Source organism: Xiphophorus maculatus, chromosome 3 (assembly GCF_002775205.1).
Source record: "Xiphophorus maculatus strain JP 163 A chromosome 3, X_maculatus-5.0-male, whole genome shotgun sequence".
Taxonomy (NCBI): domain Eukaryota; kingdom Metazoa; phylum Chordata; class Actinopteri; order Cyprinodontiformes; family Poeciliidae; genus Xiphophorus; species Xiphophorus maculatus.
In genome coordinates this window covers 24119558-24136531 of record NC_036445.1, presented here as the reverse complement: position 1 = coordinate 24136531, position 16974 = coordinate 24119558, and the positions used below count along the sequence as shown (strand labels likewise).

The 16974-nt window shown below is 43.1% G+C and overlaps 1 protein-coding gene across 1 annotated transcript; it reads right to left on the bottom strand.

The window, feature by feature from the left end:
• Positions 1–224: 224 nt before the first annotated feature.
• ctnnb1 (catenin beta 1) lies at positions 225–15321 on the bottom strand. Its single transcript, XM_005799001.2, has 17 exons — positions 15130–15321; positions 7994–8044; positions 7223–7450; positions 6868–7121; positions 6094–6332; positions 5806–6007; positions 5580–5724; positions 5388–5491; positions 5088–5222; positions 4074–4277; positions 3768–3926; positions 3480–3599; positions 3246–3396; positions 2256–2377; positions 2111–2171; positions 1302–1552; positions 225–1064 (listed from the first exon to the last, which is right to left on the bottom strand). The coding sequence occupies exons 2-16, from the start codon at positions 8004–8006 to the stop codon at positions 1338–1340; spliced, it is 2352 nt and encodes a 783-aa protein (XP_005799058.1). The 5' UTR covers positions 8007–8044; positions 15130–15321; the 3' UTR covers positions 225–1064; positions 1302–1337.
• Between the last annotated feature and the right edge of the window lie 1653 nt (positions 15322–16974).

Below are 16974 nucleotides of genomic sequence, written 5' to 3'. Positions count from 1 at the left end.
AATGTTTGCGTTGTTCCCACCTGCACAAAAATACCTGTGAATCTGCTAATTGGTCTGGAAAAGTATGGCCTATTGACATGAAAATGTGTACATTCCCAGAATATGCTTTTAAAAAAAATCTGAAATGTTATAAAGGTGGTGCTGAATATGTGAAGGAGAGTTTAAGCCCCAGTGAGAAGTTTGTCAAAACCAAACTTCTCACTGAAATGAGACAGACACCTGGGTGAAATGACAGTCCGTTTTATTGTTTCAGAACACAGCAGGCTACAAGCAACCAGCGCCTCACTACTTCACCCCTTAGTAACAGCAGACCAATAGGAGCACGTCTCCACCCCTGTCCTTACAGACACGCCCACCCAGCTCGGTCAGCTAACCCCCCTTTGGAACAGCTGGGACACGTCGGTGTCCTCCTTTAAAGCAAGAAAATAGCTCGATATTTGGACCATGATTTCCAATTCATGTTTTTTTGTTGTTTTTTTTTTTTGTACAAAAGCTACACAATGTTACACTTGATCATTAGAATACAATTCAACTGATTACCTTTAGTGTTTGGACACCATTTAAAATCTCATCCAGTTCTTTTGGATGGAGCATCACCACTTGAAAAGAAAAAACAAAAAACACTTAGACTTTAAAATACGAGGGACTAGAAAAAACAAAACAAAACGATGAGTATCATAATGCAGAAAAATGAAAAAGCAAGCCAAGTTCAGTTTGTACCATTACAGACTTAAAACAGAATAAAAAAGTAAAACAACCCAAAGTATTAAAAATGAAAAAAACAAAATACATAAAAAAAATCTTGTTGGAAAAAACCAAAAAAGAAAACAAAAATTAAGCTCATTGAGATCAAAATCTGTGTTTCGTGTCAGGATTGAGGTCTGCCTTTGATGAAGCCGAGAGACCAGAACCGCACTAAAAAAAAAAACTACTTTGTCCCAATGGAGCTCCTGTAGACAGGAAACTGCTTGCTGTTGTTCAGTCATCTTCAGGCACTTTCTGAGACCCCGCCTCCTCCATATGGGCGAATCACGATGCAGGTTCATCCAGATCACATGATACAGCTGGAAGGAGAAGAGAGAGAAAAAAAAAGGCATTCAAGGAGAGGAAGTGGAGGCTACTGGGTCTGGTGGAGAACCACACACAGAGATCAAAGGCCACATCACACAGCTTCAGAGCGGGAGCCGTCCGGACATGCAACAGCCAGAATGAGCCTCCTCCTCCTCCTAACATTTATCTGGGATACTCCCCACTGTGCTGCTTGGAGAAGTCTACAAAGTGGAATGAGAAGTGGGTCTTACCTAGTAGAAAGTGTAGTGTAATGGTGGTCTTGGTATTTACAGGTCGGTATCAAACCAGGCCAGTTGGTTTGAGTCGCCGGGTGGAAGGCCCTCTATCAGCTCTGGGGCGTGGCCCAGGTCGGGCAGCCCTTCTACGGGTGGGTAGTCCTGGCCTGGGTGGTGCCCTCCACCCAGATCATGGTCCATCATGGGCTCCATGCCCATGGCGTCCCCTGCGTAGCCCCCAGAGTGGAAGGGACGGTAGTTTGGGTCTGGGGGGGAGCGAGGGTGGAGGAGAAGCAGGGGAAGCAAAGCAGCTGTTAGAAGCATGTTAAAAACCACACAGTCACACAGTAGTACGATCATTTCAGCGAAACACCGCACGGCAACACAGCACACAGTTCATCCGCCGGCAGGCTGCATGGTGGCTCATCGGCCCACATGTGGAAGCAATTCAGTCCCAGTTTATGCTGCAGCTCACTTGTTGCCGCGGCGGCTGGATGGTAAATGAGTTCACCAACATTCAGCAAGTTTGGAAGCAGAAATGCAAATAAGAGCTGGCAACTGTTCCCTCTAACCGGCTGATAAGTAAACAGAGCGGCAGACTGGAACTTCCTGTGACATCCCAGCCATTAAAATTACCCAACACACCAGGCAGTTACTGACGTCACACCAAGCTTTAAAACGTTGAAGCTACAAAGATTTCCGCCGAACTTTCCTTTAGATCGAAGGTAAGACTGAGTGGGTTATGAGCTCAGCCGCTCTGACGTGTTTGTGCCTCTTTTCATGTGAAAGTGTTGCAGAAGCATAAACCGGTGAAGGCAACTCACCATCTTGTCTGTAGCCCAGAGGCTCTCCCTGTGCTCCGATGTCCAAACCCAGGTCTCCAGTCTGTGGAAACGCAAAAAATGTGTGAACAGAGAAGTAGCAGTCTGGATGATAAAGACCATTGTGAGAAGAAGAAGCTGCCAGTACCTCATTCCAGGACATTGCTTCTGTCCTGAACAGAGAGCTGGTCAGCTCCACGGACAGGCGCTTCTTGTAGTCTTGAGGTTTGTCCTCCGACATGCGGAACAGAACTGCTGCTGCGTATGTTGCTGGGGAAGGACATGAGGGTTGGCTTTAGAAGGAGCTCCTGCAGCTTTAATGATTACATTTCATTAAGCAAACACTACCGTTCCTAAATTGATTTGACATGATTAACCAAATTTTTGGTTTTTGAAGATTTAATTTTCGAAAAATCTGGATTTTTGCTTCACCAATTCACTCTAGTTCAGAGCGACGGCAGCTGCTAAGGCCGCCATCTTTCCTGACAAGCGTTTTGTTTTATTTACAGCTTCTATTTATTTGGATTTTCAATTCAGATCAACTCTGATAAAATATAAAAGGTCATGATAAGTTGGTTTCGCCCTCCTACACCCCCAGGAATTGAGTCATAACAAAGTCGAATTAATACAAGAATAAAGTCTGATTACCAAAATAAAGTCATATTAGTAAAACGAAGTAGTAATTTTATAAGAACTCCAACAGTAAAAATAAAAAGTTATTCAAGCTTTTCTTCCCCCTCATTAAAACAATGATTTCAAGACGATAAATATGGTAAAATTACTTCTATATTCTGCTAATATGACAAAAGGTCTTGTAGCCCTGATACTCATCACAGAAGGGATGATTGGAATAAAAGCTGCTTTTTTAAAATTTTCTGTCATTTGTCTTTTTTAGAATACAACATGAAGAAAATTTTAATTAAAAAAAAAAAAAAAAAAATTGGAAATGGTCCGAAAAATTAAACAATGTTTTAAAAATCTGATTTTATTTTTAAGCCATGTCGCCCAGCCTCAATAGTCCCTATGGCTCATTATATGAAATGAACTTATGCATTTATTTAGTATATAACCAGTTAGGGAGCTGTTTTAAAAAACAACAACATGAAGAAGTAATAAGCAGGCATTCCTCTGGACGTACCAACTCCTTCGTTGCGGCTGTGCAGCAGCTCCGTCAGCGGGGCGCTGGCTCCCTCGGCCTCGATGGCCTCGGCCACCTCTTTGTCCTGGGCCAGCTCACAGAGGACGCCTGCTGCTACGCGCTGGATGTTCTCAATGGGAGAGTACAACAGCTGCACACAGACAGAAACTCGCAGTCACATTCATTCCTACATTTCCACCTCCACGTTTAAAAACAGACAACAGAAAGACATACCTGTACAAAGAGTGGGATGGTGTTGAGGCCTCTGATGACCACTCTGTTATGGAGATCTCTGGCCAGGATATGAAGTGCTCCTGTGCAGCCCTCCACGATCTCCTCCATACGGACTCCCTCCTGTTAACACAAACACTCCATCAGGATCGGGTAAAGCCCAACGCCGCCTGCTCATCCTGCCCTCCACAGGATGTCAGAGCTCTTCTGGCTGCTCTGTAAGCGTGCGAGAGCTTATGGTGGATCATCTCGGAGCTATGACGACGGGAGTTTAGCGCGAGCTGCTCTTACCACAAACTGCTGCTGTGTGCCTCCCATGCTGGTGCGTCTCTGGGTGTCCTGGTGGGCTCTGACCAGCAGCTGGACCAGTCTGGGGATGGCGCCCTGCTCCCTCAGGGGGGAGTGGTTGGCGGGGCACAGGGCTAGGTTACGGATCAGACCAACTGTAGCCTGATGGGAAATAACACGGCATGTTTAAGATGTATGCGTTCGACTGAGCACCACTATGGAATTAACAAAAACCTCAGACATAAATCTAGAAAATGCTCATTACGTATTTTAAACATAAATTAAGAGCAGGAGCGTGAGCTTGGGTACCTTGATGAGGGGCCAGTGTGATGGTGGATGCAGTAACTTGACGACCACAGGCAGGCCGTAGTGCAGCCGCACGGCATTCTGGGCCATCTCGGCGTCCTGATGTCGAGACGTGAGATGGCGCAGGGCGCAGATGGCCGGCTCTGTGATGTCTTCTCTGTCTCCGGCCCGCAGCACAGTGCGAACCAACGCCTCGATGCCTCCAACCTGAAACGCACAACGCAACAGATGAATGGATGAGGCATGAACAGGTTACAGCAGGAGTGTCAAACTCCAGTCCTGGAGGGCCGCTGCAACTTTTAGATGTGCCTCTGCTGCACCACAGCTGAATAGAATAATTAGGTCATTAAGGCTCTGGAGAACTGATCTACACAAGGAGGAGGTCATTAAGCCATTTCATTCCAGTGTTTTGTAGCTGTTTTGCACATCTAAAAACTGCAGGACAGCGGCCCTTGAGGACTGGAGTTTGACACCTGTGTAGGTCAGAACGCCTGGGTTCCAACCTACAGGTTTGGAGAAATTCATGCACAAAAACAAAAGCATTGCTGAAAATTAGAGAGATCCTACTGACCGTAGGAATAAGTAGCTGCGTTTGCATTACAGACATGAGCAAGACTCTGCTGATGTCTCACTAATGTTGAAAAAACTATTTCGCAATTGTGGTGTTTCCATAAAATAAGAAAAGCAACTGAAACAACGCAAACACGTTTGATCACGCTACCGGTCATTTAAAAATCACACCACATTGTCATCCTCCTCCTACCACTTCCCGTTTTCATGGCAGTTTCTCAAAAAACACTCATTTTGATACTCCTGGAAAACCAGCTCATCCTAGCACAAAAACATTCTAAAAAACTGCACGTTTTATTCAAAATTGCCATGTTTCCATTACGCAAATTTATTTTTGTCATTCCAATTTGCGTAATTCTATGGTCAATGGGTACACAGCAAGTGTCTGACTGCAGTTTATTGAAGAAGAATGTGCAAATGAGGCTGATAAACTGAGTGTAATCTCACCTGGCAGACCATCATTTTGTTCTTATAGTTGTTACAGGTCAGATTAGAAAGGATCCCAGCAGCACAGGTCACCACATTGATGTCGTCACTGCCGAGCAGCTGAACCAGAGTTCCCAGAAGACCTTCCATGCCCTCCTGGAAAGCAAACAGAAGACAGTTTAACATCGATACTGGGAACTTCAGATAAAGACTGAGGGGAAAGAAAAATTATTCTAATCTTATATTCTGTCTAATAAAAATGAATCCTGTAACTATGCAGTCTTGTGTTAGGTCAAACAGAGTTGCTGCAGCTGCTCTCACCTGTTTGGTGGCAGCATCTGACAAGTTCCTGAGGGTCCAGAGACAATTCTGGACCAGTCTCTGGCTTGGATCTGTCAGGTGGAGACCCAGAGCCTGCATACCTCCTGAATAGACACACAGTGTTACATATGGAACGGCCTGCTGCTGGGAAATCCCCTCAACGTAAACGATTTCCTAGGGTTAAAGACATACCAGCTTCAACAATGGCCGGTTTGTTACTGGAGCACACCGACAGAACCTTAAGGACGCGGCTTGTGGTCCACAGGAGCTTCTCGTACGTGTAGGTCCTCATGATGTTGACCAGTGCTTGGGGGCCACCACTCGCCAGAATAATCAGCTACACACAAACAAAACCAGGTTAGGCTACATGTCAGAGCTGCTCTGACATGTAGCTTCCTCCCTCTGACCCCTTCCTCACCTTGCTTTCCTGGTTTCCATAGGCTAGTATCTGCAGACAGTCAGTGGTGATGGCCAGGAACTTAACATTGGTTTTGCTGAGCAGAGCCACCATTTTCTGAAGACCGCCGGCCAAGCGGACGGCCATCTTGGCTCCTTCTTGGTGCAGCAGAAGGTTGTGGAGGGTAGTGATTGCGTAGAACAGGACGGAATCCACCGGCGAGCTGCGGAGGAGAAACTGTTCAGTGATACAAACTCGACAAGCTGGGAGACGCTCGCTACCGGTGGGAATCATCGCCGCGCCGCCTACCCGAGCATTTTAACCAGAGCCGGTATTCCTCCGGACTTAAAGATGGCCAGCAGCCCCTCTCTGTGATGGGACAGGTTGTGCAGAGCTCCTGCCGTGCAGCGGGCGGTCTCCATGTCGTTGGTGTTCTGCATGGTCCTGACGATAGCAGAGACCATCTGAGGGGAGCGCATGATGGCGTGACGAGAAGCTTCCTTCTTCGAAAGCTGGTGGACCATCACTGCTGCTTTGTTAACTACCACCTGGATGGAATGAGATGTCATTTTGATCATTGTGTAAAAAAAATTAAAAGGAAAAAAAAATAGCTCTGGGCAAGGAACCGATTTTATTGATTAACTGAATTTTTGAAGATTTACCTTTTTTTTATTATTATTATTATTATTATTATTATTTAATCCAGAATTCAAAGTGCTGCCAAGAGCAGCCATCTTGTTTGACAAATGTTTTTAACAGCTTCTATTTATTTAAGTTTTGTATTTAGATCAACTCTACTACAATTTTTTTTTTGACAAAATCATGATACAAGAATAAAGTTTAATTAATACGAAAATAAAATCTCATTATCAGAATGAAGCTGTAATATTTGGAGAATGAAGTAGTACATCTGTGAGAACACAAATACAAGAATAATGATTTTTTTTTAAATATTCTCTTTTGTAATTTTTTTAAATAACAAAAAAATAAATAAACAGATATTAAGATCAAAAATCAGAGATTATATTTCTAAGCCACATTGCCCAGCCCTAATCTGGGCCAAACATTTCTGAGGATGAAGACCTGGTCCTCATCGTTGAGCAGCTTGGTGAGTTCCGGTATGGCTCTGGTGGCGAGCTCGGCGTCATCTTGGTAGTTGATCAGATTGACCACAGCGTGTTTGAGCATCTGTGATGGCTCCGCCAGCCTCTGGACGTTGGTGGGGTTTGTAGCGTCGTACTGTGTGGACGGGATCTGCATGCCCTCCTCCAGAGTCTCTGGGAACATGGCCGCACGCACCCGCTGAGCACGCGTCATGGCGTACTGACCGTCTATGTCTAGGACAGAGAGAAGGGATGTTTAATCACTCAACGTTGGATCAACTTTAACCATTGCTTCCTAATCGTCCATAGGGAGGCAGAGAACAGGTGAAACCTACCTTGTACTTGGTCCTGGGAGAAGTTCTGGTTGAAGCCCTGCTCCCACTCATACAGGACCTGGTTGTTGTCCAGGTCGTCCTCCTCTGGGTTGCCTTTCCCGCTGAGGGAGGGAGCAGTTGTGGTGGCCCCTGAATGAATCCCTGAATCCAGGTAGGACTGCTGCTGCCAGTGGCTGACGGCCGCCTTGCGGTCCGGCTCCATGGCCATGTCCAGTTCCATCAGATCAGCTGAGGAGACGCAATTCAGCCAACTTTAGAGTCACTTCATCAAACTACATCTAGCCAAACATTCAAACTGGACTCGATAGACGAATATTTGTGCTCAAGAATAGGCCTGTCACAATAACAAATTCTGCTGGACAATAAATTGTCCCGGACGTTATTGCTATAAACAACAATATCGTTGTTTTGAGAGTGTTTTCAAGTTATATAATAATGTAAGAAAACATTCTCAAAGATCAAACTTTAAATTCTAATAAACATTTAATACTGGAACTGGAAGACATCTGAAATATCCCAAATAAATCAAACAGAAACAAAAAATTAAATCAATTATAATTATATGAAGACTTTTGTTATCTGGCTTTTTGTAGGAAGAGAGAAATAGAAAAACGATAAATCATCCGAATGGAACTTTTTGAGTTGGTTTTCATTTATCATGCGATTATTTGATTTATTGTGACAGGCCTACTCAAGAACAAACAAAAACAAAAAAAAGCTCGACAACTTTTACAATTGTGCAAAAATGACCCCTGAACCCCAACAACTCACCCTGGGAAGCCATGTTTCTTTCTCAAACCACACCCAACACAGCTTCCTGATCTGCAGAGGGGGGGGGGAAAAACAGCAAATTGTCAAACATTTCCACTTCCAGCTTCACATTACACATCCAACTCAAAGAGGAAAGCACTAAAAGAGCAGCTGAAATTAAAGATATTAGTTCAAAGGAAACGGCCCAGACAAGCGACTTTATAGTGTTTTCTTTTCTTTTTCTGCCTCCTCCCTTTCTTGGGTTTCCTCTTCCCATTTCAGACAGATATGCAAACAGTTGCAGTTCACACACAAAAGCCTCCATTAAGGGCAGCAGCTACCAGCGAGGAAGGACGAGGGAAGTGCAGCGCTGGGTGGAGAGAGGAGGCAACGGGAGGGAGGAGGGCGCTCGCATTCCTGAGCTGGCTTTGAAGCCGAAACCACACACTGCTGGAAAGTAAATACTGGCAGTGGCAGGAGAGGTAGAGCAAGCAAAAGGGATTAATTTAGTAGGGGAAAGGGGGCAAAACTGAAAACGGGGCATTTTCAATCCACACTGGAAGATAAATGTTATGACAGAAACAAAAGTTGGCGTCAAGAAAAAATTTCTACAAAGGTCTGTCAAAATAAGAAAAGTTTGAACCTGTGGAGTCGGAATACTTTCAAAAACCATCATGTGAAATTCAACAGAACAGTAAATAGGAGAATAAATGAGTTATCTTTACAACATGCTAGTCTGAACGTCCCTTCAAATTAAAGAGGCGCCATATGAGAGACTAAAGGAAAAACACATTTAAACCAATTAATGAGACAATAAAACCAAAGTACATTTCCTACAGTATACAAAGCCAGCTACAGCGTCTACCCAGTAAAATAAAAACACAACCCAGCCCAAAACAGCAAATAAAGTTACTCAGTTTTTCCACAGGTATAGAGGTCAGGGTCACGTTGCCACTGTAAAAACTACAGCTTTGGTTTTTGTTTGTTTTTTTTGACCTCAGAAGTTTGAGTTCAGATCAGGAAGTGGTCACATTTCATCATTCCTGATGCTGCTTGCCACGGACTCTACCAGACATTACTCTAACTTGACCAAAAACTCTCAACATTTATAAAATCAGCACACTTGAGACCATGTGACATGCCACACTAATATTTATGAACCCAAACTGAACCGATTTAGCTGAAGGTCTGGTTTAACAAGAGTCTTTGAAAACATATGGGACAGTAACCTGTGTAGAAAACAAACTTATTGTAGACTTTATTGAAAGGAAACAACAGGCTCTGCTACAGAAACAAAACCTCTGAAGCACTCAAAGAGAAATCCTGTCAGTCAACACAAATAAGAGTTTGACTCCTACAAACACCCGTCCATCTTGTGTCAAAAATCACAGTAATGACTAAAATGACAGGATATTCACAAGAGGGGAGGTCTGGTTTCTGTTTCAGACAATTACAGAACAGTCCCTCTGACTTGGCTTAATCACATGTTATTAAACCACATGTAATTTTCCAGGAGACAGACAGAGGTTTTCTGGGGTCTGTTGCTCTTCCCCGCTTTTATATCCACAGGAATGAGAGCGCAAATCATTTAGAGACACACAAGATACACAGGTACAAGAGTGTGTGTGTGTGTGTGTGTGGTTGTTTGTCCTGTGATGGACTGGTGGCGAACCAATGACCTCTATAAATGGATACCAGTCCCTACCATCCTTCTAGGATAAGTGACGGATTGATTGAGCTCCTTTTGAGCTAATCTCATGTTTTTCCCCCCTTTAAAAATTGCCAACTTCAATTTCTACTGAACAAGTTGCTGGTTTGAAGGCACATTTTAGCTCAGCAAAACTGGAAACAGGACAAAGGAAAACGTTCACGTTTGTCCTTCGGTGGCAAAACTCAAACAAGGGGAAAAACAACTCTATCCTCTAGAAATGTGTGATATCTGAACAGTTTAGGAGCAATAAGTGGGTTTTATTGTACTGAAGCAATAGCGTGACCAGCAGCAGTACTTTCTCTCCAGTGCAGCTGCCACTGGAACAAGTGACAAATGCTGGCAGACCTAATTTCCCTAATCTACCCTGCATCTCTGAGCCAACACTTCGACAACTAAAATAATGTTCCATCCTCTTGGTCCAACAAAAAAAAAGAAGAAGAAAAAACGCCCTGTGGTTGCTATGTTTCAGAGTGCTGTTGGTCAGTAGTTGAAATGTAATCTTTGCACTGTAACAGTACATGCAAAACTACAACAGCATCTTTTGACTATTATGTTAGTGCTCCTGTCTGGCAGAAAAAGGTGTGGCTTTAATCATTCAAAATCCAACAAGAGCTTGATTCTATTGAGTCCAATCAGCCGTTTATGAAAGTACAAAATCCAGGAAGAATTTAAACAAACGTAACTTAAAATCCTGTCTGCAGCTGGATTAAGAACCACCTCCGAGTGTCTGACTGAACAGCGCATCTGTCCCAGTATCGGGTGAGAGCAGTAACACATGGAGGAGCTGATTAAGCCAAGTTTATTCAAATAGAACAGGAGCAGCAGCAGCAGCTAGCTACGGCTTCATTACTGGGAGCCTTTAAAAGGTTTCCGTTTTAAAACAGTCTAAATTTCCTCTCAGATGGTTTCTACGGTTTTTAGTTGTTTTTTTTTTTTTTAATGAGATCTCAAATAGTCCTGGAGTGTTGCAGCCCTGCCCCTCCCCCACCAGTTGCTGCACAATGCTGGTCATTCTGGCTAAAACAAGGCTACAATATTTTCCAGAAGACTTTAGAAAAACTAAATTTAAATAGGAAATATATCTTGTTGGAAAACATGACAGAAAAGTTGTGGAAACTAAAGAAGTGCAACTCACTCTCATTCACAACTTTTTTTTTTTTTTCTCTCTAGTTGGCAAAAAAAGTTCAAGTAAAGGTAATTAAACATTGTTACACATTCAAAGTTTCCCCAAGAAAACTTGCTAAGCCCAGAGGTTGGGTGGGTCATCCAGCAGCCTGTCATGTTTTTGAGTTAAAAATGTTTAAAGTTGACAGGAAAATTTGAAAATATCACTTGATAATTACATGTTATTGAAAGATTGGAAGACTAATACCTGAACATTAACTATAAAGTCTTAAAAGATGCATTTAAGTAAATAAGCAATGCCTAGCCTGGTGGGGGCACAAGTAAAGCCTGGTGGCCCGCCAGGCTTATAATATACTGGGGGAAACTGCACATTTTCACTTGAAAGTTTTACCCCAGGTTAATCCTACATCAAAACCTAAAAGGAAAAAGAAGGAGGTGGGGAAAAAAAGCAGGAGTAAAGATAAAACAAGCTACTAAAACAGGGCAGGCACAAATTTACTCTGTAAATGTGAGTATATGAAGCTCAATTGCAGCAGAGAGCCAAGGAGAAACTCCACCACCGTAGTTTAGCTGGGTGACTAAAAGAGTCAATCTTGAATCATCTAGAATGAGACAACGTCTGCCGTTTCCAACCATGAACTCAAATTTGGTGTTCACACGCCATCCTCCCGGCACCGCCGGCCTGCCCTTGCATAACCCAACGCAGTCCTAACCAGAGCCACATGCCTCATACATGCCTGGATGCAAATCAAACATACAATCAAAGCACACAGTGGAATCATTTATGATTCACGCTGGCGGTTTGAGCGGTTCGTTTCATCTGGCTTAGAAAACGGAGCTTGTTCTTTATAGATGAGCAAAAGAGAAATCTCTGGATTCTGACAGAGAGAAAATGTTAAAAGTTAAACAGTAAAGCTGAATTTAAAAAAAAGAAAGAAAAGAACTTGTTACTGCGGGACTTCTTACTTTCTGTGTGAACTGCCACAAGAATCTGAACGGTGGGTTACTTTGAAGCCATATGTGAAATCCAGTATGTAGAGTTGTGCCTGGTGCAGTTAAAAGGCGGATAATTAAAACCAGGTGCACGTTGCCCGACACAGCAGCCACTAGAGGGAAGATCTGTGCAGCGAAGGGAAGGAAAACATCACCTTTAGCTGAGCTCGGCTGGGCCTGTTAAGCAGCTGTCACATATATACGAGTGCAGATTGTGCAACTATGACCTACGCATGCCGTTCAACTTGTCAACAAAGTCTCAGTCCACTTAGAGAAACTTTTTTTTTTTATGCAAGTCAGGTGCAACACAAGCCGACTCGCAGCAACACAGATGCAGCTAAAATGCTTCCAAACTTCTATGTGCTGCAGCTCAACGTTGCTGACGAGTTACAGCGTTGACGTAAAATGTAAAAACGAGAAGAACAAAAATGTGTGTAGTATGTTTTATTGTGATCTAATCTAGCCAGGCTACACAGACGCAAAGATTAATGTAAAGGGTTTTCAAAATCAGTTTCTATAAGATTCAAAACAGTCTAACAAAATGCAAAAGAAGCTCCTTTTTTCCCCCACTAAATTAGTGCTGGGCTATGTTCAAGTGAGCCTTGGGTAAATTACCCCAGGCTAAATTACATTTCTGTCCATTTGGCCTGCAGACTTTTGTGGCTAAATTTTACAACCCTTTTCCTGGTATGTAGAGGCATAACAAAAAACAAAACAAAAAAACAAGCATATGATTATTTTTTAGGGGTGGAAAATGCAGTACTTGACATAAAAAAAAGCATTTTATTTCAGGACAATACATAAGTTACATCCATCCACCTTCTACAGAGACAATTGAGTTTCTTCTGGAGAAAACACAGGGGAGTCAATACCTCCAGATGAGTAAATGAGCCAAAGTAAAACCATTATTGGCAAAAGCAGAGAGAAAAAGAAGCAGCCACAGGCTTAGCCGGCTAAAGTGCAGGGTCAGCAGCACTCGGTACTGGCTGCCAAGCACCACAATGAACCAAATGCCTGCAGCCGCTGCAGAGTCGTATTTTGTGTCTCAGCTGCAAAATGCTGCATAGCTGTGGACACAGGACAAACGTCAACGGGGCTCGCGTGAAGAATTCCTTTCTGATGCTGGGAGATCGCCAACGTAGCTTACACACACACACGTGCAGATTAGTTTTTATTTGTTTATGCCTCGAAAGTCTGCCTCGGAACCAGGTGGCAAACACTAATCACTGCCTACATCTAGACAACGCTCGGTAGCAGAGGAAACAGGAAACCCAGCGTTGTTCCGGTAATGACAAGACCACTGGAAAGGTGGATCGTCTCAAAACAAACCACCTACGTTTCCGTCTGAAAAATTTCTGTGCATCATCAGAAAAAGAAAAAGGAAAAAAAAAAAAAAAAGTGTGTTGACGAGACAGCAAGTTTTATCAACTTTTTTTTTATTCCATTGTGCAACCTGCTTGGGGATTTCTCTGATGAGCCACGCAGACACAAAAGAAGACAATCAAATATTCTAAGAAGTCTGAATAAAACACGTTAAATTGGGAACCACTTGATTTTAAATCGATCATTTTAGTTGCCATGTTCAACGTATGCAGCTAGCTGTACTGTATGAAAATCTTTTAGGTATCCTTGGCAATCTTTCAAATTGTCAAACATATTTTATGAACAAAAACACTTTAGTGTTTGAACAAATGGGACATTTTACTGACTTCAGTGCATCTCGGGAACTCCATGTGTGCCAAACCCTGACATTCAACCCAAACATCCCCATCTACATTAATAATCTTAAACTTATATTCACAGTATAGCTTAATCCTATCTCTTAAAACTGATGCAGGACAGAGGTTTCATCCCTGAAGGCCTATTTAAAGTAAGCAAATATACCAGAAAATGACCAAAATAGGTAGTACACACGCACACACACATATAGGAATGTACTAATGTGTTTCATACTTAAGCTTTTTAATTTCTTAACACTGCAAGTCATATCTGAAACCACTACATACTGCTGTACTGAAACCATTTCATATCACTTTATATTCTTCTTCTCATGAATTATTCAGATTACTTGTCAAATTTTTTTTTTAAATCCTCAAATCTCAGTTTGTTTGTTTTTATTTATTTATTTAATTACATGCCACTGTCAGGATGCGTCAGAGTCAAAGCAGGCACGAAACGTCCCCTGGCGGGTACGAATTGACGCGCGGTAGATGCGAAACGTCCCGCGGCGGACGGCTCCGCCTAGGAGAAAAGTGGGAAGGTGCGAAACGACAGAAACCGCAAAAGCAAGAAAAATCCGAATGGGTCAAATTTGGCTTTTTCAGCCCCGCAATATTAACTAACGCCGCACCAACATGCACCCGAACAATCCGCACGCCGCCCCGCCTCTTCTCCACAGCTGCCCCCGACTTTCTGCCCCAACACCAGCGACTCAAATTTCACACTCAGGCTCCTCCTCGTCTTCCTCCCGAAGCACATCGGCTCGGAGGGATTTTGTCGGTCTTTGTTTAAAAGGAGGACGAAAGGAAAAAAACACACACGCTTGACCAAAGACTTATAGTCAGACTAAAACAAAAAAAAAAAACTTCGTTTCAACTGCGATATGTACATTAAGCAGCTTTGACGCTCCGTGCAGGTTGGGAAGCCTCACAAACTTCCACCTCGAGACAAAACGTTTGTTTTGACTTCAATACAATTCACAAATTCGCTTTGTGCGGTTTCCACATCGACTGAAACAACCACGCAAGAAGTTAAAGGTGAGCCTCCCCACCTCCAGTGGTTTTGGTTGCGCATAAACAGCCGAAAAAACTCGGGCGAAACTCAAGAAGCCCAAACGTGAGTCACAATGGAGGAATGTGGCCAACAGTCTGTAAGCTAACAGGCTAACCTTCACTAATGTTGATTACTTTTAAAAATATCAAGACGAAATATCCACGTTTCATCCAAACTCTGGTTTTTTTCCCCCCGCTCCCGAATTAGGTAAAAGGCAATAAAATCCAAAGGTGTCTACGTACTGGCTGGGAAAACAGCCTGTATGTTCGTTATAAACATTTGGTCGACAAATATAAGAATACAAGCTTTTGCCCCAAAAAGGCGGTGATTGGATCATCCCAAAAAAATCTGCCGTGAAAGCAGCTGACTCGCAGGTTACCGCAGCTCCATCCCCGGCCGGCTGGCCCGCACACACACACACACATACACACACCTACACACACACCCCTGCATACACATAACAACCGACTCCACTCCCGCTGGCGTTCACACGGACCCGGGTGCGGAAAAGGAGGAAAACTGAGGAAAGCCGATAGTTTTGAACGGTGAAGCCTACCCTTGTCAATGCGACAAAATCCGTCCACTTGGGTTCCGGAGAGTAAAAAACCACTTGGAAAAGGAAAAAAGAAAAAAAGTGGAGGAAAAATGTGTGGAGCGGCGTCAGCGGGGAGCCCTCATCCACTCCCTCACAGGCAGCTGCGGACAGCAGGTACTGACGCAGCCAGGACAGCGGAGACTGGGAAATGTAAGATGGCGGCGGAGTTATATAGACCGGAGAACACCCGCATTCTAGCCATATCCTGCCGTGCTCTCTAATAAAATAGAAACTAAGATCAGGAATCATTTTTCGTCTTCCTATATCTCTGACTCGGTTTTACATTAATTTACCTATGACAACAATACAATTATTTGATATGAATAAATACCTAATTTTATAGAATATGCATTTGTACGTGTGGAGTATGAATACACAATGAAATGAAGTTCCAGCCCCCCCCCCCACCCCCCCCCCCCCCCCCCCACCCCCAAAACATAGGAAAACCGATCTTCTTTCCCGGAGTTATCTTGGTTTGTAAAAATATCTAATGAATAGAAAATAAGTATTTTTTTAAGCTACGCAAAAATAGAAGTTTACTAAAACAGACTGTGTCCGTGTCGTTGCTAATGGTACTTATACTGTTACTCTACCTGAAATGGAATGAAAAAAATACACTGCTAGAAAAGTTTGTTTTTTTTCAACTCAGCAAAATGGGTTGAAACGAAGGCACCGTAACTGGGTTTGGACCCACGTGGTTCCCTAACCTTTTACCTTCCAACCCTCAAAATAACAGCAAAACAGACCGGGGACTTTGGCTGCTGAGTATACAGTCATTAAAAAGTCACCTGAGTAGGGTAAGTAATGACAACACAAACAGCTTCAGCACCCATGATATAGTTGTTTTGTTTTTTTTTACCAATCCATAAGCACTGCTTTGTATTTATTGTATAACTTAATGCATAAATGTGCTGTTACCATTGCTATCTATGTTACTTAGATCTGATACACACATTCCCAACTTTGGAAACCACTGTATTTTTGACACTTGTGTAGAATACGCTAGTGGTCTGACAAACATTAAAACAATCATTCACAGTGCAATGAAATACACTCAGAAAACGTGTTTACTTTATTGGTTTATTTGCTGTTGAGTCACTCACAGATATTCAATACTCAACTGATAAATGTCCTCGACATTCAGAGGCAGGCTTTTGTTTTGCTCACAACTTGTTCCTTTGAAAACAAAAAACAAAAAGACATTCTGATTATGTCTGCAGGCGACATGACAAGTAGTTCAGCAGGTCTGAGCAGCTCTCTAATGTGGATTACCTGCATCAGGGTTCAATTCGACAAACCTGCGCTCGTCTGAGACGCCTGGCATCCCGATGGCTGCTAAAATACAAACTCAGCAGAATCAAATCAAATCCCACATGTTAAGGAGAATTGCGTGAAAGTGATGAGCAAATCACTGGGAAGTATTTTAGCATTTGAGTGGGGAAGTTTTGGCAATTAACACATCTACAGATTTAACCAAATCAAGCCATTCAAAACCTATTCCGGCCTCAGATTAAACACGGGCCTGTTTCTGAACTCCACCAGGAAAAAAAAACAAACCAGATTGAGCCAATGAAACCTATTAGCGGGCATAGATGTGGTCCTTTAAGCATATAGTGTGATCTCCCTTTCATTTGGAGATCACAGCTATTCATTTTCATACGACTTTCTATGTGGTTCAGTGCTGATACAGTTAGGAGGGAGGCTCTCATATAAAATTTCAGCATGCATTTCAGGTCCCCCTCGTCAGTGTTGGTCCCTTGATTGCTGAAATAAAAGGTGCGGAGCCGGCGAGGTCCCTTCATGCTG

Excerpts from the sequence above, each read along its gene's own strand:
- ctnnb1 (XM_005799001.2), bottom strand. Across the intron at positions 3,397-3,479 it reads CCATCCCACTCTTTGTACAG|CTGTTGTACTCTCCCATTGA; the intron begins GTATGTCTTTCT and ends GTCTGTGTGCAG. Across the intron at positions 2,172-2,255 it reads AAGCAATGTCCTGGAATGAG|ACTGGAGACCTGGGTTTGGA; the intron begins GTACTGGCAGCT and ends GCGTTTCCACAG.